At 41.0% G+C, this 26,784-nt stretch overlaps 1 protein-coding gene across 6 annotated transcripts in view; it reads left to right on the top strand.

The window, feature by feature from the left end:
• Positions 1-26,784, top strand: part of RUNX1 (RUNX family transcription factor 1) — a 249,714-nt gene that overhangs the window by 143,174 nt on the left and 79,756 nt on the right. For all 6 annotated transcript variants that reach the window (XM_006126006.4, XM_075911479.1, XM_075911467.1 and 3 more), the window contains 2 exons: positions 15,185-15,438; positions 20,802-20,958. In XM_006126006.4, coding sequence (XP_006126068.3) covers positions 15,185-15,438; positions 20,802-20,958 — 411 coding nt within the window. The remainder of the gene's footprint in view (positions 1-15,184; positions 15,439-20,801; positions 20,959-26,784) is intronic.

Raw genomic sequence — 26,784 nt, 5'->3', positions numbered from 1 at the left:
CTACAGGGGTATGTTTGCACTATAGGACAAAGTCAAATTAAGATACGCAACTGCAGCTATGTTAATTGTATAGCTGAAGTCAAAGTATCTTAACTCAAAACAGTTTGGCACTGTCTACACTTCACGAAGTCAAAAGGAGAACACTCCCTTTTCGACTTCCCTTACTCCTCATGAAAGCAGGACTATCAGCATCAACTGCAGCGTCCCTCTCAGTTTGAATTAGCTGTCTGAACTAGAACCACTAATTAGAATCCTGGAAATTGACAGAGGAAGCTTCAATCTTCCTCTGTAGTGTAGACATGCCCTTAGTGTCCTAAACCTCCCTTGCTGCAACCTAAGTGCATTGCTTCTAGTCCTATCCTCAGAGGCCAAGGAGAATAATTTTTCTCTCTCCTTCTTGTGACAACCTTTTATGTATAGGAAAACTGTTATCATGCCCCTCTCCATCTTCTTTTCTTCAGACTAAACACATTTTTAAACAAACAAATTTTACCACATGGGTCACGTTTTCTAGACTTTTAACCATTTTTGTTGTTGTTCTCTGTAATTTCTCTAATTTGTCCACATATTTCTTGAAATGTGGCAGCCAGAACTGGCCACAGTATTGCATTTGAGTCCTAATGAGTGCAAAGTAGAGTGGAAGAATTACTTCTTGTATCTTACTTACAACAGTCCTGCTATTACATCCAGAATGATGTTACGTAGGTTTTTTTCCCAACAATATTACACTGTTCATTCTTATTTAGCTTGTGATCCATTATGACTGCAGTCTTCCTTCCTAGACAGTGTGGCATGCAACTGATTGTTCCTTCATAAATGGATTTCATCCTATTTACTTCAGACTATTTTTCCAGTATGTCCAGCTCTACTCTACACTGATTAGACCTCAACTGGAGTATTGTGTCCTGTACTGGGTGCCACATTTCAAAAAAAAATGTGGACAAATTAGTGAAGGTGCAGAGAAGAGCTAAAAAAAGGATTAAAGGTCTAGAAATAATGGGGTTTGTTTAGTCTGAAAAAGAGAAGATAGAGAGGGGACATGATAACAGCTTTTAAGTACCTAAAAGGTTGCTAAAGAAGGAGGCAGAAAAAGTATTCTCCTTAATCTCTGATAATAGGTTAAGATGCAATGGGCTTTAATTGTGGCAGGGGAGGTTTAAATTAGACATTAAGAAAAACTTCCTAACTGTCAGGGTGGTTAAGCTCTGAATTAAATTGTTTAGAGAGGTTGTGGAATCTCCATCATTGGCGATAAATCAGGTTAGACAAACACCTGTCTGGGATGATCTACCTAAATGGTGCTTTGTCCTGCCATGAGTGCAGAGGACTAGACTTTATGACCTCTAGAGATTCCTTCCAGTTCTAGTATTCTATGATTCTATGATTTCAAATTTTAATTTTGCCTCCAAAGCACTTAGCCCTCTCCCAGACTGATATCATCCACAAACTTTACAATTGTACTCGCTATATCATTCTCTGAATAATTTATGAAGATATTGAACAGAACCATACCAGAACTGATACCTACTGGACTGCACTCATTATGTCCTTCTAGTTTGACTGTGAGCCACTGATAACTACTTCCTGGGAATGGTTTTGCAACCCGTTTTATACTCACCTTAACCCATTTTGTTTGTATTTCCCTAGTTAGGTTATGAGATCATGTGAGACAGTATCAAAAGCCTTAATAAAGTCAAGGTATACCGCATCTACTGCTTCCCCCTAACCACAAGACTTGTTATCCCATCAAAGAAAACTATTAGTTGGTCTGACATAATTTGTTTTTGACAAATCCATGCTGATAGTTATTTATTACCTAATTATCTTCTAAGTGTTCACAAATTGATTGCTTGATTATTTGTTCCAAGCACTGAAGTTATGCTGATTGATCTGTAATTCCCTGAATTATCCTTATTCCCCTTTTTATAGATTGATACTATATTTGCCCTTGTCCAATAATCTGGAATCTCTCCCGTCTTTCATGACTTTTCAAAGATAATCGCTTAGATAACTCCTAACTCAGCTCCTTGAGCATTCTAGGATGAAGTTAGGCATCTACCTTGTCTAAGTAATTTTTAACTTGTTCTTTCCTTATTTGAGCCTCATTTTTCTCCAACCTCATTTACAATAATAAACACAGGTCTGATATCTGAAATAGAGTTACCCAGAGATTTCAATTTAAGCAAATTGAAATTAAATAAAAAAAGTGTATTAACCACAAAGAGAAAGATTTTAAGTGAGTACATAAAATCAGAAATAGATACAAGAAAAGTAAAGATAAAATATTTAACTAGTGTCCAATGTAATGAACTATATTAGATTCAATCCAAATTTCTCACCATATGCTTCCAGCAAAATTACTGAGCAAACTCTTCAGTCATGCCTCCCTTCCCACACACATCCCAGTCCAACAGCTGTTTCCTTTTGTATTTTCAGGTGTAGAAAATGCAGTGGACAGGGACATAGATAGCAGGATCTTATAACTTCACAGACGATGTTGCCACACATACTGGCACTCTTTTCCGGAAATGCTTAAAACGGAACAGTTTTCCATTATAAGTATTTCCAGAAAAAACACATCTATATTGGCAGGATGCTTTTCTGGAAAAGCACTTTTTCCGGAAAAGCGTCCGTGGCCACTGTAGACATGCTTTTCCGGAAAAAAGCCCCGATCGTCATTTTCACGATCGGGGCTTTTTTGCGGAAAACACCACTGTGCTGTCTACACTGGCCCTTTTCCAGAACAGTTTTCTGGAAAAAGGATTTTTGCCCAAACGGGAGCAGCATAGTATTTCCGGAAAAGCGGCTGATTTCTTACAGTAGATCGTCAGTGCTTTTCCGGAAATTCAAGGGGCCAGTGTAGACAGCTGGCAAGTTATTCCGGAAAAGCGGCTGATTTTCCGGAATAAGTGGCCAGTGTAGACACAGCACTGTGTTTTATTAAGTCAATGCTGTGAATTGTGTTTTCAAATGAAACCTCACAAGGCATACTTTGTACAGAGTATTCCAGTAGCGAATAGGGTGTGAATACTGGGATGTATTTCATCATGCTAAAGATAATAGTGTGAATAAAGGTGACAGTAACTGTCCTGTGGTACATACATTTCTCACAAAAATGAGTGTAACTAGAGCTAAGGCTTATGTTCTGTGTTTACCTCACTCTGCAGTTCCTGGATGTTGCCAAGTTGTCAGAGTGGCACATAATCTTCTACAATATGTCCACTATTTTAATTGAAATAGTAAAGTGGATTGGAGACAGTACGGCAGCCTAATATCTCAGTCAATAAAACTAAAGCTGAGGCTTGTGATACAATCACTTGTCATTGTATGTCTCATCCACACTCCTTGAGTTCCAGGAAGAGCACAAAGTGCAATTTCCATTATGCTCATTTGTGAAACAGTATTGAAAATACTAAGCAAATTCACTGAAGAGAGCTTTCTCTCTTACAGGCTCCTAAATGGAGCTATTCACCTTGTCGCCTCACTTAGCACCAGTGTAGAAGATGTGGAGGGAGAAGGAAAGTGGGGAAACAATTCATTCTGTCCTTGCAACCACAATATATGAAATCCCATCAAAAGCCTAAACCTGACAATGAACCCTTGTAGGTTGAGATTATGGAACCTCAATATATTGCTACTTGTGAAAGATGTTATCTCTACTAACAAAGGCATATAACTCACTGCATAAGTCCCTATTTAAGTCTTCAAAACCAATTATTATATATACATAGTAGTAATTATTGAATCACTCACCGCAATGTTTTCTACATCCACATTGATAAACATTTCAAGTAATTGGGCTTTTACTCTCAGCTACGCGACAATATTATAATATTAAAGGGATATTCCTAATTCAGCCTCTTGCTTTTGAACAGTGCAAGGAAAGAAATTATCAGAAACAAGAAAATATTTTTGTTATGTTTTGAGCATCTGTAAATTGGCTTAAACTCATCAGGGCTTCCAAGTCATTGTGCATCACTGTGTTTTTGGCCCCATTCCTACTACTTCCAAATGTTCTTCTTAAAGATGCTTCTCAAGCTATGACTTGGAAAGTTCAAGTGAGGTTGCAGCATATTCCACTGTCTGTTTGATCTTACTATCAGAATTGCCTCTGCTCTTAAAACTGACCTTATTTTACTTCAGTTTGTATCTGTTATTTCTTGTCCTATCATTTTTAAACTAATGAAAACAGTTCCTCCCCTTCCTTTTTATAGTACCCTTTTATGTACTTGTAAACCTCAGTCATGCTGTCCCCTTTGGCTTTCTTTTTTACTTCAAATATATGGAGATATTTTGTTCCTTTAATCTTTCCTTATAGGTAGTCCCTTCCAGACCTTTAATCACTGTAGTTGCCCCTCTCTGGAATCTCTCTCATTTACTGATGTGTAGCAAATAGGATGATGCCCAGAACTAAATGTATTGCTCCTGCTGTGATCTGAGTGCTGAGAAAGGGGGAATGTAGTCTCCTGGGTCTTAGTGGGGACCCCTCTATTTTCCAAACAGCGCCTCTGTGCTTAGCCTACAGCATTGCCTTGAGTAACCAACTTTCTTTTTTTAACCTAAGCCGCATTTCACATTTCTAGCCAACACAATACGGAATGTTCAAATTAGAAACTGCAGAAGACTGGCTTTGCCATGGAAACTTTGACCAATCCTTCACTGAAGCATGCCAGTTTTACGCATATCAACCGTAGTACACAAAGTACAAATATCCTGTATGGTATATTTAGGGCCATCTTGTGACTTGAGCTGTACCCATGTGCAGTAAAGAGGAATAAGAGTGCCCCTCGCCCCTACCTTGGCTATGAAGGTCTTGGGTCTGGGCATGCTGGTGTCCACAAGGATTGAATATCTGGTTACTCGCATACATCCTGAAGCAGGTCAGCAGGGAATGGCCAGCAATGAGCGGAGCCTCGGCCTAGACCCCTAAATAGCCTGCCAACAAAGTTGAGCCAGCATTGGGGAACAGGCCTGCTGTTGCTGGGGAGCGGAGTAAGGGCCTGGTGATTCAAAGGGGACTGAAATTCCCAGGGCAGCTGGGGCCACAGGCCCTTTAAATTGCCACCAGAGCGTAATGCCAAATGCTCCCTGCAGCTCTGAAGACTGCGGGGAGGTGTATCGCACTCTGTGTGGTGCAGAAGGCTGACTGCCTTGGCCTCACCCCTTCTGCCTGAGGCCCCACCACTTCCAGGGCATGTGGAGATGGATCCCCTCCCACCTTGCCCAGGAACCTGCACAGGTTGTCAGCTCTCCTGTTGGGCTATGTCTAGACTGCAAGCCTCTTTCGAAAGAGAGCGTCTAGACTGCACGTTGAACTTTCAAAAAAGCGGCTTGCTTTTTCGAAAGAAAGCATCCAGCGAGTCTGGATGCTCTCTTTCGAAGAAGCCCTATTTACATTCAAGAACGCCTTCTTTCGAAAGAGGAACTTTCGAAAGAAGGCGTTCTTCCTCGTAAATTGAGGTTTACCGCCATCGAAAGAAAAGCCGCGTTCTTTCGATTTAATTTCGAAAGAACGCGGCTGCAGTCTAGACGCAGGTGAGGTTTTTTCGAAAAAAGGCTACTTTTTTCGAAAAAACCCCTGAGTCTGGACACAGCCTTGGAGAATATCCAAAACTGACTGCTGGTATAAACCAGTAGTACAGTTCTACATCTTTGTTTCCTCTCTGGAGAAAAGAGGATTCAGGGAGGGGGGTTGTGCCTCAGAAGAGTGTCTCTGAGTCGCAGTATCACCCAGGGGGGTATTCCGGCTCTGCAGTTTGCACAGAGCTGTGGCTGATCCAGCTTTGAATTACATCGATTTATTTTTTTAAAGTGACAAATCCAGCACTTAGAGTGCTCACTATAAAAGTTTATGTCCCATAAACTGGCTCCTCCCCACAATTGAGCTCTTTCCTTCTCTAGTCTGTCAGCTCATTCCTTCCCTCACCTACCCCCCACGCCCCAGTCTGAATGAATAAAGGGGAGTGACCCTGACAGCTGAAGTGGAACAAATCTTGGGTTTGATGTAGGGATGTTAAAATGTATTTAATTCAGTTACCGTGTAACTGCTGAAATTACACAGTTTACACGCGGAGGGTGGGAAAGCAACTTTTAAGGTAGCTCCCCACATGAATCAGGAGCCTGCATGTAACCATGAAGGTTAACCAATCAGCCTAAGTTCATCGGTTAACCATGTACCCGGTTACACTTTCACATGCCTAGCTTGATATTCCATAGATGAGAATCTCTCACTGAACATATGGCTATGTGTCCACTCCCATGCCTACACCCGGAGGGAATTAGTCTGAGAGTCCCAAAACAAAGAGTCTTTTTTAACCAACAGGAATTTTACGCAACAGCTACACTTCCGGAAAGATCTTAAAGTGTAATAATAAGAATTAATATTTAATAGTACTGCCCACTTGCATAGTCTTTTACATCTGTAGATTTCTGTGTGTTTTAAAAGGTATCCTAAGGCCCGTTTCACAGATGGGGAAAGGGATTTTCCCAACACTTAGCTTCCTGTAAAATATACTGCAGTAACAAAGTCTTCTAGTGACAAAGGCATTGGGTACCTTAGCAAGTTCATGCCCAAAAGTAAAGGTCAAAATTTTCTGGTCAAGAGTAAATAATACAAAGTGTTCTTGGCAACTGTTGGTACCCATGTATCCAAAAATGATTCAATAATATTCCCTGTGCTGCACACCAGATCAAGAAAAGGTAGGCAGATGCCCAGAGTTCATATCAACTGTGTCACTTCTCTAGTTGACTCCCCAACATACCTGTACAACTTCAGCCTTGCGTGCATTGAAGTGCAGCCATGAGTGAAATGAGTGAAACTTACATCGATGAAATATGCCTATCTCAATGTACACATAAGGTCATTGTGGGATATAGTGCGAATCATAGGGCTATAACTATAGAATACTACTTTTCTCAATGCTGTATCTACTATATATTTGAGAGAGCTTGTCTGTCTGTTTGTTCAAGAACTCCTAACTAATAAGAGCTAGGATCATTTGGGTTTGGTTGTGACAGGAAAATGGGGTGTGTCTGGAATGGGATTGTTTCTCAGAAAACCATACACTAAAGAGACAGAATCACCAGGCAGGTGAAAGTGGCTGGGTGGGGATGTGCCCCCACATCTGGGACTGCCCCAGATTCACACAGGGATATTGCCTTCATCAGGGAGCGAGGGGAAGTGCACAATTTGCCACATTCCTTGCTGTAGCAGAGTGAGTGCAGGGGACAGATGAACCTGGACCTAACCCAGCCAGAGGACATTCACAATTCCCGCACCCGTGCCCACTGGAGCTGCAGCGGCCATGGAGAGGTGCTTCTCACCTGGTCCCAAGCTGCTATAGCTAAAGAGGGTGGGGATAGTCCTCTCTCCCCGACACAACCTGTATACTGAACCCCTCATCACCAGACCCAGAGCAATTATTTAAATGATGCAAGTACATTTTCATTTTATTTAAAAAAAAAAGTAATTGACTTAAGGACCCGAGCAACACTGAGTAAATCTTCTAATTTAATCATAAAACTCAAGGCAAACAGCACAAAAAATTGCAGTATGTTAAATAGCAGAGTAATTGTTTTCGACCAACTCAATCGGACTATTCATGATAACAATTGCTACTCCTAGCATTAAGTGTTTGATGGATCAGTTGTAAAGTCCTGATGCTACAAACTCATATTCACATGTGTAGTCCTTCAACTTATCACATGCAGAAATAAGGACTTTTCACACAATTAAGAGTTTTTGACAGCAGGGCCTTAACAGACAAGCTTACTAGCTCACCCAGAAAATAGTTCAATTTTAGGTCCGAATCCTTCAAATAAGTAAGCATATGCATAATTGTATTCATATGAGCAGTCCCGTTAATTTGACAGGGACCACTACCAGAGTAAACTCACATACGTGTGTTTGTGTTTCCAGGATTGACAAATTGAGCCTTTTTTTTTTCTTTTTAGATTGTACTTTCATTTTATGTGGGCAATTCTGTTTAAGTTCTACACCTTTTTTTTCTTTATCTGACTTTTCCCTTTTCTCCTTTTTGTCTGCAAAATATGTTCAAAACCACATGAATTTAAGCTATTCATAACAAATATATTTCTCTTCATGTTTGCCCTTAGAGTATTTGCATGCAGTCACTGTACCTTGCATTGCATTCATGCTTAGTTTTCCCTGTGCAATTTATATTGCTTAAAATTCATCCCTAAATTTGCTTTTTCATATTTTCAAAGCTTTTGCATAACTGCAGTAGTTAAAAAAACACAGTGCTTTATGGTCTAGCAATCCTGCATGACAGACGCAACCCATAGTGGCTAGAGAGTCAATTGTGGCTTGTTTACTGCTATAAGAAACTGATGTTAAAAATACAAATATAAGCAGTGCTATTTATCATTAAAATACAATTTGTGACTCCTGAATTTATTCTTACACATAATTTACACAATAGCTTATAAAAATTCTTAGTTTGGGAATGCTAAGAAAGATTACTGTATTACATTGGCAAAAATGCTGCCTTATATATGTGTAATTTACTTTCAAATATAGCAGCCATTATTTCACTAGTAACTGTCATTTTATCCATACAGCCTGTTTATTTCATTAACTTCTATTCTTTCAGAGTATTTACACAGAATGACTCCACCTAGAGATTTTCACCATACAGTAGATTCAAATTATATTTCTCTGTTCATCAGGCACAGATCAGTAAAATAGAAGATGATAAACCGAATTAACCAAAAGATTAAAATATTCTTACAGCTGCCTTAATCCTAATAGACATGGAATATATAAATTCAAATTCAACTTTATCAGTTATTTCCATCACAGTATTTACCACATCCACCCCAGTTTTATATGATTCCTTGTTACAGTTTATTTTAATATAAAGCCTGGTTTCAGGCTATTAAAAATGCGTTATTACTTTTGGTTTAGTAATACTTTTAAAAAAAATTGTCAACATGGATAATGCCAGCAAAATGGTACAGCGTTATAAGGATGAAATATTTCCTCTGTCTTCTATTAAACATGGAAATTTTGTATTTCCACTTTCATTTGTGTTTCTATTTCATTTCCATTTCAACTGACTAATTCAGATTAAGAAAAAAATCACTGGTGAGCTCAATATGCCAATGAATTTTAAAACTAAAATTGCCTCTCAGCAACTTGACTAAAACTGGAGAATCCTACTTTGTCCAAAAACAAAAATAATCAAATTCTGTAGGTGTGTGTATCTTGAATGATCTATTATATACAAATATGCAGATGTTACATCACTGAAATTACTCTCTTTTATTCAATGCCTATGAAAGGTTATCCACCCTAATATAGCCAATATGTAATAAACATAGTAAACTCTATTTTATAAATCCCCCACTTGCCTTTTTAATTGCTCTGAAAATATAAATAAATAGATCAGAAGTAATTTAGACTCAAGATAATTTAGCACAAAAGAAAGGCTAATAAACAATTCACTCCAATGATTTAGTACTGTAAGTTGTAGAATTGTTTTAAATACACAAAACATGTTATTGTTAACTGATGTTTTAAAAAGCTTTTTTATTAAATCCTCTACCAGGTAATTTCATAACTATATTTAGTAACCCATGTATCCTTAATTCACTTTATTATTTAAGGACACATTGCCACTGAAGGTTCTGTTAAGATATTGTGTTGTAAACAGTATGGAAACTAATTTTGAATAACCATCAAGATCCTACACTGTTAGTTCTAAGGGAAGTACTAAAAGTGCAACATCTATGTTATATCCTGCTAAAAACTGGAAACTAGAGAACCACGAAAAGCCATTCTAAAATGAAACGGTTGTTCTCTCGAAAAAAAAGAGACTGAAAAGAACTGTGGCTGTATGATGGAGGAAGAAACTTTTCGTTAGGGAACGGGAGATACCGCTTGGGACGCGTTGTAAATGTGTAGTGATCGTGTGTTTGCAACGCAAGGGCAGCACGCAGCTCCGGCCAGCAACGAGCCTTCCAATAATGTTTAGCTCCCAGTAAAGAGGAAATTGCAGCTTCTGGGAGACGCCGTGCATTGATTGCACAAGGAGCGGGATCCTGAAAACGTGAAATATGAAAACGCTCCTACCGTGCAACAACTGAGCAACTTTAAAACAAATGTCCAGTGAGTGTGCAAGATCACTGACTGTGCGCACCTCTCTTGAATTAAATACCCATCGGAAGCATTCTGCAGAGGGCTATTTACTAACCAGATCGGCGGTTTGTAGACTCCCCCCATGCACATGCCAAGAGAGGAGATGAATTTCCCGTCTCTTGGAGGTTTACGCGAAGAAATAAACCGCTGCATCCTAATTTTGTTTAAACAAGATCGGGTGCAATTGTAGTGGTCCCTCCCCAATAAACACACACTTATCCCTAGCCACAGCCTGGTGCCGCTCCTCGCCCGGGTTCTGGCTGCGTGTGAATGGGAAGCGTTAGCCAAGTGTGAGCGGTTCCCTCTTGTGTAACGATAAGAAAGGCTGCGGGGCCAGACAGTGGCTGGCTATTGAGCTGGTGGGTGGCGGGGCAGCACGTGCAACTTCATTTGGGTGGCCCCGCCACGCTAACGGAGCTGCTGTCGCGGAGGAGAGTGGGGCGCTGCACGGCGCACCCTGGCTGGCAGCACGGAACCGGGCAGCAAGTGACACGAGGCACTGGGGCGCCTCCGCTCACCCGCTGAGCGGGCGCTGCCCGGCACCTGGGTGTGCTTCGCCCGCAAGGCTCCCACCTGCTCGAGTGAACCCCTGTGCGTGCGGGGCTGTGTGTGTGGGGGGGGGGGGGGTCGTGTCCAGCCACCTGACCCCTTCCCTGCTTCCTGGCTTGTGGCCAGCTGGTGCACACCGCGGGCTGCGCCCTGGCTGGCTCTGGGCCAGTGACCGATCCGCTCGGCGCTGCCCCGCGGGCAGAGACGCTGGGGAAGCGGGGAAGCAACATTTGGCCCCGCGCTAGAGACGTGGCCGCGTTAATCGCCCGCCTTCCCTCTGCCCAGGCTCTGCTCTTAGTCTTGGGCAGCCCTTCCCGGCTCTGTGCCCGCAGGATTCAGGAGAGGCTGGAGGCGGAGAAGCCCCCCCCCCTCACAGAGCACACACCACCCACTGGCCGGGGCGGGGGCTCCCCTGGGTGTCCCCCAGTACAGAGCTCCGGCGTGTGTTGCACCAGAGCGCGCCGACCTGAGGCCGCCTCTGCACGTGCGCAGCCCGCTTGTCTTGCTGCGAGCGCGGGGCCCGGGCTGGTTCCCCGCCCGGCTTTGCAAGGAGGCGAGTGAAGGAAGGAGGCTGGCTCCCTCTGCTGTCCGCTGCGCAGTGCTGCAGGGGGGTGGGCGGAGGCGGAGCAGCGCCACCGCCATCCCCGGGGATTATTTGCTGTTTGCTTTCGCGGGGGAGGAAGGAGTTGGGTTGGGTGGCGGGGTTTTTTCCGATTGCGCAATAAACCGTAGGCCGCTCGGAGAGAAGGAACAAGCCTCCCGCTTCCTCTTTGCAGTGAAAGGCAGGGCAGGGCCTCTCCATTCGCTCTTGCCACACTGCAGCTTTCAGCAATGGTGTTCTTAAGTAACATGCCCGCTCCCTCGCGCCCCCTGCCCCTGGGGGACCAGCTGTTGTTTCTCTCGATCCCCTCGTCCCTGCTCTGCAGCTATCGCCCCTCCTCGCCCTACACCATCCATACCCAGTATATCCTTGTGTGGGAGCCGTTGCTGAGCCTTTCCCTCCTGATGGGAGGAGGGGGAAGGGTTGGCCCTTGATGTGGCACAGATAGAGAAGCAAGGATGGAGCAGCAATAGTCTCCTGCAAGAGTGAGAAGCATGAAAGAAGGAGAGGCTGCCTCTCTAGGGTATCTCTTCTGGGAAGGATAAACAGGCAGAGGCAGGCTTATCTGCAAGGAGTGCTGGATCTGTCATGGCCCAGAAATGTAATTTCATTAAATCATTTGCACAGTTTTAAGTCTTGACTTCTTTAAATGCGGCTGGTGGCAAGGAGGGTCTGTGCCAAACAGTGCCTGCTGAGCCATTATGGTAGGTCATGCTGGCCTTATTTATAGATTTGTGTATATATATTTTACCCACAAGATGCCATATTTATACTACCACCAATTCAGCTCCACTATCTATCCTAGGAGGAGCATAAGTTTAGAAAAGGCACCAGCAGAAGCCAGCCTTGGTAACCCCTGTTCTATCTAGTTAGCAGTGATGTGAAATTTCAGGGGGGGGCAAGACTAGCTAGGATATAGGATGAGAGAGGACAACGGGATGACCCCTTTTTAGCAAAGGCAACAGTTTAAAAAATTCAGTAGTCACTCTTATAGAAATCATTGCATTACCAATCTCACTGTATGGGTGCAGAAGAAGCTGTATTTTTCAGCTGGATCTATGACTTGAGCTGCTACTATGGCACCACCAGAGCAGTCATACAGAAGCAGATCCTAAGCAGGCCAGAGCAAAGGACAGTTGGAAAAAACCCTGCTGTGGTTAAAAAAAAGTGAATGCTTGTGCAAGCTATAGTTTGCTGGGCCCACAATGTTACTCAAACCTTATTTCTCTTGGGGCTGTGTAACACCAGAGAATGGCAAAAACACAGGTAGTGCCAGTAACCCCTGCATTGCCATATCCTCTTGCTGGCTGGTTTGTCCTTTTTAAAAAGGTGATTTGCAGGTGTATCTATAGTGGACATTTGCCAAAGACTCCTCCCTCCCCCAGATCCTAGGAAGATAATGTAGGTGAGGTGATATCTTTTATTGGACATATTTCTGTAGGTGAGAGGCACAAGCTTTCCAGCTACATGGGACCCTTGCCCAGGTGTGGGTGGATGCATAGGATGTGCACATGTGCAAAGCTCAGGAGTGTGTAAGACACTGAAATTGTATAGATCTGAAAGGACTCCAGGGAGAGAGGAAAAAGTGACAAATTAAAGGGGGGAGGAGAAGATAGCCTTGCAGAACTGTGTTGCGGGGATTGTGGGTGCAAATGTCAACGTAGTCAGTCATTGTGATCAAGTTCAAGTGATTTGGTGCCAGGGAGAGTAATATTTCAATGGAAGGCAGATTAGGGTCAATTAACCCTGCCCTAGTCGGACACCGCAGGGGCCCATCAATCAATTGCCTAGTAGAAGTGGCCTTTAAACGTAATTCAAAGTTGCCGTGAAAACCTCGGAGGGATTCTGAAGGGGCGGTTTTGGTTAGGGGGTTGCTTGTCAGCCCCCACCCTGGTGCTGTTTTCCCTGCATATAATATCCCTTGGCAAATCACAGACAGGCAGCTGAGTGCAAAGGCTGCTGCCGCTGCCCCTGCAGTCGGCGATTGCGCTGGGGTTTGAGGCGCACCCGCAACCGCACATGATCTGTGCCTCTGTGCGTGTGTTGGGGTGGCCGCGGCATCCCATTGACATTTAGGCGCTCGACTCTCTACAGTAGCTCCGGCGGCAGCGCCCGAGCCAATTCCAGGAGCCCCCGGCTTGGAGCCGCGCCCTTGGCTGATACCGGAAAGGGATCTGATTGGCCGGCGTCCTCCCCCTATGCAAAAGAGCTGAGGGAATGACATTCCTCTGCACTCTTACTGTAAAGGCAAATTCATTTCCAGTCAATCTCCATTCATAGAGCCAGAAGGCGCAAGGGAGGCGGGAGGACCAGGCTTTCCAGATCAGCATGAGCAAATAAACAGCTCCTCACAGAAGGTCGTGACGCTGGGTAGCCGGCGCTCCGTAGGCAGCCGGGGAGGAAGCTTTCCATGTGATCTGCGGGGACACGTGAAGACTGCCAAGCTCTCTCCGCGCTGGAAATGGGCTTTTTGCGGGGCTGGACCCTGTAACTTCTCTCGCGTCTGCGAACTTTTGGTCACGCTGCCGTGAGGGTAGTGCGCGCGCGCCAGGGCCCCGGCTCCTCTGTCTTTTCTGCAAGGCAGGCTCGCAAGCAAGCGGACGTTTAGTTGCGGCTGGCCGGCTTTTCAGTATCACTCTCGCTGAGTGGGGGGTCGACAAGAGAAAACCCCCCGTGTCTCCGAAAGCAGCCTTCCACCTGCTGTGGTTAAAACATTGTTAAGCAGCTGGCTGCTGTGGCCGAATTAGAGGAAGCTTGTCTCAGAGATTTTTTTTTTTTAAAGTTGGCAGTGACTCACCAAGCTGCTGCAGACAGTTGGTTGACTTCTGGTGTGTGCGTGTGTGTGAGAGAGAAAGACAGACAGACAGAGAGAGAGCTGTAGCACACACCAAACCACAGAGAGAACCCACAATTTAACCAACATCCCCAAAGCCACGTTTCCATGTGTGGACTTTTTAAGCCTCAGCGCTTGAGTTCGGCTGTGACCTTTCTAAGACTTAGGAGAGACTTTGTACCAAAGACAGTTGATATCTATACACATTGATTTCCATGCACTGAACTTTTTTTTTTCAAAATTACTGACAGATCGTGACACGAGTACTTCTAGAGCCATGCAAGTCAAACTACTGAAGCTGATTTTCAAGGCTACTTTTTAAAAAAACCCGGCAGAGACCATTAATGGATTTCTGTTGTGTTTAAATTCTCTACAGATTATACTGTAAATATTTGATGAAGTACAGTGTATATGTGTCTGTGTGTATATATACATTGTCATAGTCAGCTGACCTTTGAAAATCCTAGCTTGTGCATTGTATTCTTTGAAGATTGACGCCGATTTTCCCTCCATTTTAAGGAGCGGCTACTGTCTATGCAAGATACTGATGTATTTTGTGTTCTATTGGGACTTTAGAAAAATCACCTGGAAGAAACTGATAGGAAATTATCCTGGTTTAGCTTGTGTGTCTGAACTTGTGACTTAGCTATCCTTTGCCTACACATTTCCTCGGTGGGCGAGATTTTTGGAGGAAGCTTTGCTCAAAAAACTCTCCTAACAGCCAAAGACTAAATGTGCAACCTTCCTAGAGACCCCCCGTGCGGAAGATTGTCTCGATTACTGGATTAACTTGTTCTGTTTCGCAGGCTAAGGAAGCCAAACAGTTAAATTTCAGTGTATTCGCTGCCTCAGAACTGTTCAGCAAACTTTGGGGCCAGACAGGCGTAGAAAAGATCTCCCCTTTCCCCGTGCTAAGCCTGTCTCGGTTTATGTTGGTCTCCAGAGAGCTGATCGCTGAAGAGTTACACTCGTGTCGCTGTTTTGTAAGAACTCTCGGGAAGTTTTTCACTCATCAGGCTTGTTGTGATGCGTATCCCCGTAGATACCAGCACCAGCCGCCGCTTCACGCCGCCCTCCACCACTCTGAGCCCCGGGAAGATGAGCGAGGCGCTCCCGCTGGCTGGCCAGGAGAACAGCGGCGCCCTGGTGGGCAAGTTGAGAAGCGCAGACCGCAGCATGGTGGAGGTGCTAGCGGATCATCCCGGAGAGCTGGTCCGCACCGACAGCCCCAACTTCCTCTGCTCAGTGCTCCCAACGCATTGGAGGTGCAACAAAACGCTGCCCATTGCTTTCAAGGTATTTGGTCTTTAAACACTTCTCTGACCCAGGCATTTGAGGGTGGGGGAGGAGGGCGTAAGGGAGGAATTGAGTCAATGTGCAAACTTTTGGAACTTCTGTTGTACACACGGTAAGACTAGAAACCCAGCGTTCCTCTCACCTAACTCCTTCCCAGAGAGCTGTAAATCTGCCCCTTGGAGCGCTGATCACTGAGATTGGATCTGTGCCTGGGTCTTCCTATTCATTTTAGGCATATTCCCACCAAAGGAGCCCGGAGCTGCTTTAGGGACCGGCTCCGTGCAGCCTGTATTGCTGCTTGTATTGCCCTTTATGCAGTGTGGTATACCGATGAGTATAGCTGGCCCTGCTATTTAGAAGTATTAGTGTTACGACTTGCTAACATGAACCACTTTCTAGAGCTGAGAATAGGAGAGTGTGGGGATGGGACGCTTGCTTAGGAGTCTCACTCTAACCAGTCTGTCTCTTCATCTCATCCATACCATACCCATAACTTTAAGGAGTGGTTCTATAAAAAGCAAAGAACAAGGAGCTGCAATGTGCCTGACTACATTGTGTAACAGGATGCAACACAATCACAGGGTGGATACAAGTAACCAAAATGACCCTTTCTGTACAGTACTATGTTTTTGTACATAGAAATAACCCATAACAATGGGAACAGGACACTTAAAACATCAGAATCTGGGGTGCTTCTGGATTTATATGTTTGCCAGACTATACAATGCTACAGGCCACAATGTTCCAAGTTTCTTGTCTAAAGTTTCGCACCTAAACTGTGTTGAAGGTTTAAGAGGTGCTGAGCTCCATTTGTGTAGAGTGACAGGTATTTTTAGGTCAGGTCTTTTTTTATTTTTATACTGGTAACTCATTTAGGCAGCGATTTATTCAGAGTGAATATCTTGTTTAAAAAAAACCTCTGATAAATATATGAATATTTTCCAGAATATTTTTATCTCGAGCCCACTCTTGGCAGATCCGTATTTGAAATGGTGGCTTTTCTTCCGATGGAAGTCACAAATTCGAAACACTAGAGCATGGCCACCTATTAATGCGTGCTGCAGTTCTTGCGATGAAAGGATGCGTGATCTGGCATGCCTGGTGCCTCAACCTTCCACTTAGAAAGGTGGGGTGAAATAAACAGAAGAGAAGTTTAACAGCTCTTTTTCTTTCTTGATCTTTTAATACGTGTAATTGCTGTAGCACGCATCTTCCAACGTATGGGCTTTTTCTTAAAATAAAAAGACAGAAATGCCCACAAACTTCAGCAGGCCCTAAGACACATGCTTGTTCTATATGCTGAAAATGGACCGCGCTAAGTTTTGTGTTTGTCTGCCTGAATAATCAGTACAGTGTGTCTTTGCGATCAAGTAGCATAAAGAATGTAGATTATATTTAGAAAGTAACTGCTACAGTTTTCTTTTCTTTATGATCCGATTTCTTGTGTGGATTCAGTCCTCTTGCCCGTTCTTTTACAGATTTTCGCCTATGCATCATTTGTTTATTATGCCGAATTCCTTTTTATGTTTACAATCCAAAAATTAAATTGGCTCCAAGGATGAGTCCCTGTTAGGTGTAGCTCCCCCTCAACCATTTGCTGGCGTTAAACGGTTACGTTTAAGACTGGGGGCAAAACAGTTTGATCCCGCTTGTTCCTTTCACACGGGTCAGATTTTCTTTCCACCAACTTCACCGCTGCCAAATCGGGTCCGCTCAGAAGCCATTTAATTGTTTGGGGGTAATCAGTTGAGCTCTAATTCTTAATATGTATCAGAACCGGGCCTTTAGGATCAATACGAGTGTTTATTTTGCCTACTGAGGGTTTTGTTTATGAAGAGCGGGGAGAGGCGGGATAAAGGGGGGATTAAATGGGAAATGATGAGTTCCGAAAACCCAATCCCCCTTCACACTCTGTGATGAATTGTTAAACCACTAACCATACTAAACTGGACACAGCTACAGCTAATTAGTTGAGACTATACTACTAGAAGGCAATGTTATTGCTTAAAATGGACTGGGGGAAACCCTCTGAGTCCCTCAAGGTGTTAGAAGAGCGAAGTCTCTAAATCTGGCTGATACTTTTGAATTCGCTTCTATGTCAGTGCACACTGGGCGCACACTGCAGCGCTGGAAGCTTTTTCATCTGGAAAGAGAATGAATCAATCATGTGATTAATCCCCATGCCCTGTCCGGCTCCTTCTAAACGTAGACGGAACTTTCAGTGTGGCCACCTTTTCTCCCCTAGCGCCTCCGAAATCTTGTTGAATAGTCCAAACTAGAGCGGATAACCCAGCAGGTGAAAGTGATGCATGCAGCGCTCCTGTTTCAGAACCGATCGCTTGTAGTGAATGGGGAGAGCTCTTATCAGTCAGGTGAATCGCCAGGCCAGAAGAGAGGGTGGATTGATGGAGTAAAGTGTCCCACTGTGCTGCTTCTCTGTTAGGAACTCTCTGTATGTTTTAAATAACTTTGCAAACAACGTAGGGGCGTCAAAAGCTCTATACTGGCAAGATTATTAATTCCTAGTACTTAAACCACACACACAGAAGCAAAGGTGCAGCGTTTCCAGGTGACCTTCCGAAATCGTCTGGTAGGAGACCCACCTGCTTTCTGACTCGCTCTCAAGTTCAGCTCCCAGCCCCCCTCCCCCCTTCACCATCACTCGACTATCACTGGGGAATGAGACCTGAACTAGTTGTTGATAGAAATCAACACACTCTGATTGAAAAGATTACTGTGCATTTCCCAAATCATCTGTTTTGAAAGAATCCTGATCAATTAGAAAATCATATATCTCTTGAGAAAGCTGGGTAACACCTAATACACAGCTGTAGAGCATGCAGTTCAAATCCTCACCAAGATCTTGTGCTCAAATATATGAGCTGGAGTTTTAAGGTAATACTTATTGTACCAATAAAAAGCAAGGCATGTCTCCTCCTACTTTTACAATCCAAACAATAAAATAAAATAGATTTTAAAAAATAACATTGCATATAGTCTTTAGAATCAGAATTCCATTTTAAACCAAAGACAGCCAGGATTTAATTGGAAATTAAAGGAAACTGATACGAAATTTAATTAATATAACTTGCAATTATTGATGCAATTTAATAATAAATTGTAATATAGGTTAATTATTCAACACTCTGTTAGGAAATCATCTAAACCCAATTTTAAAGATCAAATTTGTTTTGCGAAAACAATAAGGCACCCGATGGCACCTTAAAGACTAACACATTTCTTTGGACATAAGCTTTCATGGGTAAAAACTACTTTGTCATTTTTGCAGATACAGACAAACCCGGTTACACCTTCTGAATTTTGTTTGGTTGATGGACCAAGATTGGGAGGTTCAGATGTGCTGTGGCGTGGGTTTGCTGATATTGTGCCCAGCTCTCTGAAGAAAAGCTTTTTAAAGCTGAACTTTAAAACAAAATACTAGATGTCTCCAGTCAGCAAGTTCCTACTTATGTTTAGTCTGTTTTATAATGTAAATATTTGTATTTCATCAGTGCATATCGCTTATGACTTTTCATTCCAGTTTTTGTTTTTTCTTCTGTGTGTACACACTCAAGTTTTTATATTATTTTTATAATAGTTTATTCAAATTGTTTATCATGATGTTGCCTCCAGTGAATTGAAAGTATGGTGAATTTTAAGCATATTATTTTTCATTTTAATAGCATTATCTCAGTTATTTATGAAGATTTGTTATCTTAATATATACACATATTCATGTAAAATGGGGTTTTCCTAAATGTTCTTCCTTCCATTTCCTATATATGTATTAAAAATTTCAAGTAGAATAATAATTTTATTACAGACTTTTTTTAAATAAATGTGGTAAGCACATCAGCTTCATGATTGTGGATTCTGAGAGCCAAATTGCCATGCCACGCAACAATCCGGAGATAGAAAACCTTGCATGCCAAGAACAGGAGGATTTGAAATATATAGTACTAAATATGCAGCATTTTTGCTGTGTACTGATGAGAACAAAAAACAAAAGCTACTAAGAAGGGCTGGGGAAGAGGAAGTAGAAATATTATATGTACAAAGAAGGAATTTTGACACAATGAGCACCACTTTATTTGTGGAATCAAGAATAAAGGTTGTAGACTACTTAGAACACATGGAAGAACATGAAGGTACAGCATGTAGCTTATGTAAGGGAAGGGACTATTGAAATGCTTCTTACTCATAATAATTCTCATATTAAGTATAATAAAGGGAGTAGGTAAAAAAGCTGTGGACCTATTTAGAAATATCAGTGTAATGTGAGAGTAACAAATAAAACTGGGTTGTGAAAAGTAATGAGACATTTTAAATACACAAAGTAGAAAATGCTAAGAGGAAGAGGAAAATCAAGTAGTGTCTCCGAGGACATGAAGCAGGACTACTTACTTCCTCTTAAAATGCATAAAAGAGGAAGCTAAAAAGAACTAGATTTTATTTTAATCAATTTATTTTATTATTTCACCAGTGTAAAATGAGGATAAGTGAAGTCAGAACTGGAGTTTAAGGTGAAGTTAAATACTGAAATGGTTAATGAACATGAGCTCTGTGACACAGTTGAGTGAAACTGGAAAAGATGAAGCTAAAAATCTAAACATCGCATATACATTGTGTCAGAAATGTAGCAGAATGTACATTCCTAAATATTTAGGTGATGTTTTGTAGAAATTGTCATTGCAGAAACACAATGGAAACTTTAGTGACAGAGTTTAAGCTTTCAGTTTAAATGTTTCAGGTTTTCTTACTTCACATTACAATTTTAACAAAGTTTTAGGACAGTTCTGATTTTATTGACTTACAGTCTTGTTTCTAAAAGGGAAAAAGAAATAGTTTTGTGAACAGCGATCAATTGTATATTTTGGGGCCTGATGCACCAGAGCAAAACTGTCAGAAATCAGTATTGAAATCACTGACATTTCATGTCAAAGAATTGCATCGACACTGTGGGGAATCAATGCTATTATGTCCAAGAGACAATAAGCCTGGTTTTGCATTTGCCCTAATTTTATATCAGTATAATTCTATTGACTTTGATGGAGTTATTCCCTACCTATTTTGATGTAAATGACATCAGAATCAGGCCCTACTGTTTTGATTTATTATTGTTTTGATAAATATAAATGTATGCATGGTATGCATATTGTACATATTTAGGAACATTTAGGTGGCTTAGATAGCTATAGGTACAAAGACTTGTATCTGACTCTGTAAGCTACATTTGGAAATACATCCTATTTACTCCAAATAGCTTTAATTTATATAATTTGTTACTTTCTCCCTTTTCATCAGGTTATTTACTGATACAAGTCACTTATGAAGATTGAGGACTCTTCTATTTAATTTTTCAGGTAGTGGCATTAGGCGACGTCCCTGATGGGACACTGGTCACAGTAATGGCTGGAAATGATGAAAACTACTCTGCAGAGCTCAGAAATGCTACAGCTGCCATGAAAAACCAAGTAGCAAGGTTCAATGACCTCAGATTTGTGGGTAGAAGTGGAAGAGGTATGTATTTGCTCACAGCTATATTCTGACTATTTTTACTTTGAATGAAGTTTCCATTATTTAGGGACAATTTGAACACCAATTATGCCCAGCTTCTGCAGTGGAGAATCCTGCAAGACCTGACTTGTGATGGCACTCACAGTACAAAAACTGGGCACACGTTTTTTTATTGTTTTGCAGAAGCCGGTCCTCAGTATGATTTATACTTCACAACAGTATTCGTCTTTAAAATAATATCCACAAGACAGTCCTAACTGTGGTCTTAGTTACATCTATTCACGCTCATTAGCGTCACTGAAATCAAGGTGATTTCACTAGTGTAACTAAGGGTTGAATGTAGCCCATACTTGAGATTAAATTAATTTGTGAGCAGGGGTTTAGCTTCCGCTAATGGAAATCAGCATGCCTCTATTGTCCGGAACTGTGGTTGATAACTCTAATCCAAAGGGACAATGAAACATTCTACAGTAAGGATAAAGCTGGTCTGTGCAGGAGTCAGTGTTCTGCGGTGCGGAGGGGGGGGTGCAGGATCTTTCTAAGCCTATAAAATGAGCTGTCTTAGTCACTCAGGACCATTCCAGACCTCACCATCTTCTGTTCCAAGTGTAAGTACGCTTCTTTGATCTTACTTTCTCTAACCATTTTGCATGTGTGTGTGCATGTTTTACTTTCTATATGTTATATAAAAAATTCCACAACAAAACAGTCCACTGGGCACACTTTTCCCCTAGAGAGAGGAGAGAACAAACACATGGCAGATGTTAGTCATGTTGCTTAATGTAGTACAGGAAAGCACTGATATACTACAGTGATGAGAATGGTATAAGAACCTGAATAGAAGACTTCAAATCTTGCTCACTACACCTGTTTGGTAACTTTTAATTTCAAGTAAAAATGAAAAGATGCCATTGCTATATGCCACACTGAGATTTTCAAAAGGTTAGAATATAGTTCTATCCCAAAAGATGATAGAATCTACAAATTATTCTATTAACACAAAATACAGGACTATGTAGCACTTTAAAGACTAACAAGATGGTTTATTAGATGATGAGATTTCGTGGGCCAGACCCACTTCCTCAGATCAAAAAGGAAGTGGGTCTGGCCCACAAAAGCTCATCATCTAATAAACCATCTTGTTAGTCTTTAAAGTGCTACATAGTCCTGTATTTTGTTTCAGCTACACCAGACTAACACGGCTACATTTCTATCTCTATTAACACACATACTGTTCATTCATTAACACATTAACAAGTGATATCAGGTGTCATTCAATGGGAAAGACTCCTTTGACATCAGTGGGCTTTAGTTCAAGGTGAAAATCATAGAAAACGCAAATTGTAAACAGCCGTGTTTGCATTATAAGATAATTTTATGATGTCATCTTACGCTGCTCTTCTTACTTATGTAAATAGTCTCTTGGACTATATGTGTGAACAGGGTCCCTTTGCCTGAGTAAGGATTACTGGATCAGGCCCGTTTCAGAAAAGCTGATGAAATTTTGACAATACTGCCTGTCTGTTTTAGGGTAAGGGGCTAAAAAGTACTTTATTCAGTATGCTTTCATAAAATGCTGACAAATAAATTTTTTTCTGTTAAGTTCTTATCTTAAAGTGAAATCAAAACACCAGGTTTGTCTGACTACATACATTGTTGTCAGTTAAGTTTAGTTCAGTGTTGTAAAATTTATAAATCAAAAGTGATATTATATGGTACATTCCAGTAGGTTAGTTTTTACCAGTTGTTTTGATATCTGTTGTCTCTTTAGCCCCACACAGAACCGTTTATGGTTTATTGTTCTTCCCCACCCCATTTTATTTATCTGTGTACTCTTTGAGTAGCCTAGTCTCTTCTTGATAAGTATATGTGCATGTGCATAACTCCTAGAAACATGAATGGTGTTACAAGCATACTTCGGGAGGATGGCATAGCTGGCTCATTCCTGTTCCTGGTAAAACTGCCTGTTACAATGGGATGAGATCAGTCTTTTGATTGATAAGACAGCAGAATGTATTTGCTTTTGAAATGAAACTCATATGTTATAGATTTTTCTTCTAATATAAAATCAGTGTACACTTTGAAAAAACCTTATCCCTGGAACAGATTTAAAGATGAGACCTAAATTCAGAAAGCAAATATTATTTTATGTGTAATATCCAGCCTAGGTCTGAAATGTCCTTAACCCAGTGTTTCCCAACCAGGGTTCCGCAGAACCCTGGGGTTCCGCAGACCATCGTCAGGGGTTCTGTGAGAAATTGTGGAATAAATAAATAATTTTTTCTTGCCATGTAAGCTGACATATATATATTACAAATTATTGTCAAGAAAATTTATTTGTAAAGAGCTGTTTATATATATATATATATATATATATATATATATATATATATATATATATATATATATATAAACAGCTCTTTACAAATAAATTTTCTTGACAATAATTTAGCAGTAATTGAATTGCACTCCCCGCTGTCAACTTTTTCTGGCCAAGCACACGTTTTCATAGGTAAGGGTTCCTCAGGATATGAAAAATTATTTTAGGGGTTCCTCCATGGGAGAAAGGTTGGGAATCCCTGCCTTAACCTAATATCATCCAAACCCTGTTGTTTGGGTAGACTTCAGAAGGGAATTGGCAGGGGGGAAATTGCAATTGAAAATGTAACAAAGGAAGGATAATAATAGGGTAATGTAGGGATAATTATATCCATTTACTGAAAATATGAGAGATGCCGTAATGTATAAAAGTATCGGTCATTAAACTTGTTCATTTGTTATATTAAAGGCTCCACCTTTTCAGTAAATGGTATTTGCATTATGATTCAGAGATGAGTGTTTAGAAAACATTTTGAAGATTCAAATGAATAGCTGGCAAAGTGGTTGAGAAGCTAATAAAAATAGACTTGTAGCTTGGTTCGTGGCTATGCTAATGAAACTACAAATCACAACTATGGTCTGTGTGATTTTCAAGGTCAAAATGTGATAGCTGAGGGAGAGCACTAACTGTCCAAAAGTAAAACCTTGTAGGAAAGATTTTTGTAGCCATTTTCTTTGCTAATACCTTTTGGTTGCTAATAACCGTGATCATTTATATGCAATTAGTTGTTTTATGTTTTTAAAAATACAGTGCTGGCTTAAATTAAAAGGTTATATGGGGACCTTGCATGCTACTAATCAACAAACTTGGCAGTTTAATCTCATAAACTCCATTAGCTATTCATATTTTGAGTGAATGACTAATATATGCTTTTGTTTACTCATATAACACTGAACTGTTTTTGAAAGGTGTGGCATGTTTGCATTTGGGTGCATGATTTCTGATGTTCTATTCTGCTGCGTTTGCGTAAAGCCTAAATAATAAGGTAGTTTCTGCTTCAAAGGGCATTGCTTCTTTTGATTCTTCAGTATAGGAAAATCAACTAAAACTCTGTTTGCTGCATAATATTTGAATGTGAATAAATTCAGCTCCCAACAGTGATAGCATGAGGCCAATAATACATGAACAGCCATTGGAAGTTTGAATCTCTTGTTGTCCTTTGTGATACCATCTGTATGGCTTGAAATCACTACTCTGATGTAACAAAGAAGGGCTTTATTCGGTAACAATTCAAGTTCATGCCTCATGTTCTCTTATGATGTATCAGTTATCATCGGAGGTGTAAACATCACCATTAAAAACCTTAAGGGTACGTCTAAACTACATGCCTCTGTCGCCAGAGGCATATAGATTTGTTTTTTTGGCAAAGGCAAATGAAGCCGCGATTTAAATGATCGCGGCTTCATTTACATTTACATGGCTGCCGCGCTGAGCCGACAAACAGATGATCAGCTGTTTGTCGGCTCGCACGCTAGTCTGGACGTTCCCCCTGTTGACATCAAAGCCCTTTGTTGGCAGCCCCGGTAAACCTCATTCCACGAGGAATAACGGGGCTGCCAACAAAGGGCTTTGATGTCGGCAGGGGAGTGTCCAGACTAGCGCACGAGCCGACAAACAGCTGATCAGCTGTTTGTCGGCTCAGCGCGGCAGCCATGTAAATTAAATGAAGCTGCGATCATTTAAATCGCGGCTTCATTTGCTTTTGCCTATGTGTCTAATCTACATGCCTCTGCCGACAGAGGCATGTAGTCTAGACACAGCCTAAGAAATGTTGACAATCCACTTCTCATTTTCAGAGCGTAAAAAATAACCATTCTCACTAACTTTAACAAATACTCTTCATTCTGACCCTCAGTGGTACTGTAAAAGGAATGTGAGACCTTCACTATCAATACAGGTAATTATAGCTATTTCATATGTCCTTGTTTAAGGCCATACGTCAGATTCCGAGCTATGTAAATTGCCGATGCTCCATTGACTTTAATGGAATTCTGCTAGTTTATATCACTTGAGGATCTGGGTCTGTGGGCCCTGATGCACAACTGTGTACCAAATAGTGGATGAAAATCAAACAACTATGCTACATTTCAATGTTTATTTCACATTTCCTAGTAAAGCAACAGTCCTATATTGCTATTGCTGGGCATGCACCATGGTGTTCATTATTTAAAAAAAATAAAAACCCACACACTTGATTTTCTTGATACTAACACGGAAAGACGAGAGTATTACAGATCTTCAGAAACAGCAGGATGTTGTTTTTAGGAGATTTGGCTTGCCCTCTAGTACAAAGCAGATTTGCATTGAAATTGGCTAATGTCCAAGATCACTATTGCTCACTTTCAATTTAGAATGCCATTGGGAAAACCTGCCTGTCTGGCTTGTAGGACTTAGTAAGTAATTTCTAAAAGAAAAATGTAGTTTAAGGTTTACGAAAATCTAAGATCCTCTGCCTAACAAGCTGGTAAAAGGCTTCCTTTATTTTTGTCTCCAAAACTTTCCCTTTATTCATTCGTTTTTCAAATGTAATTATTCTGTATCAGTGCAAAGTACATTGCTCTCTTTAAATAGCTTTATTTCATCAAAATAAGATAATATGAAAAGTTTGATCCCACACAGAAAGTTCATCGGCTAAAATTAAAAAGAAATAGTTATTTCAGAGGTAACGTGTAATGGTTCGGTCAACACTACATTGTTTCCATGTGGAATAATTTATTGAAATTACAGTCAAAGCTTTGTAGATGGTAACATTTTTTGTCATGTTTTCTGAATGAAAACTACTGAATGTGTTAATACAATTAAAGTGAATGTGTGTTGGTTTACCTGCAGAAACTACCAATCTTATCTTTAAACATTTTGCTAGAGTTAAATGGTTATTATAACTAGCTTTATTGCAAGATCTTTTTAATTGAATTTTTTAAAGAAATAAAAATTGAAATTTAAAAATTCAGCAGCTGACAGGGTCAGAACCACATGAATAATTTTGCAAACAATAATGTCATTTTTCCATTTCTATGAAAGATAAGATGTACATCTGTGCCACTGATTTCACTTCAGTAGTCCATACCAGAATACTCAGCATATTACAATACATAATCAGAAATATTTGCCTCCAGGTCACCTTCTTCCAAACGTAAATGTGAGGAAGAAAGCTCTGTTTAAACTGGAATGTAGATCACAGAAAAGTGTTAATAAGTCAGATTCTGGTTATTTGGTTTTTAGTTTCATTTTCTGATGTATTATTTAAGGCCATTTTTGTTAAACTTTGTTTTTACTAAAAGTGAAACTTATTTAAAACTATAATAGTATTCAGAATGCAGCCTGGAACTCCATTCAACAGAGTATAAAAAGTAATAAAACCTGTCATAAGTGATTTACCTGGGGCCTGATCCAAACTTATTGACGTTGATGGAAAGACTCTCTTAGGATACATCTACACTTGCTCCCTA

This window comes from Pelodiscus sinensis, chromosome 1 (assembly GCF_049634645.1).
Source record: "Pelodiscus sinensis isolate JC-2024 chromosome 1, ASM4963464v1, whole genome shotgun sequence".
Classification (NCBI taxonomy): Eukaryota; Metazoa; Chordata; order Testudines; family Trionychidae; genus Pelodiscus; species Pelodiscus sinensis.
This window is presented reverse-complemented; position numbering and strand designations above follow the sequence as displayed.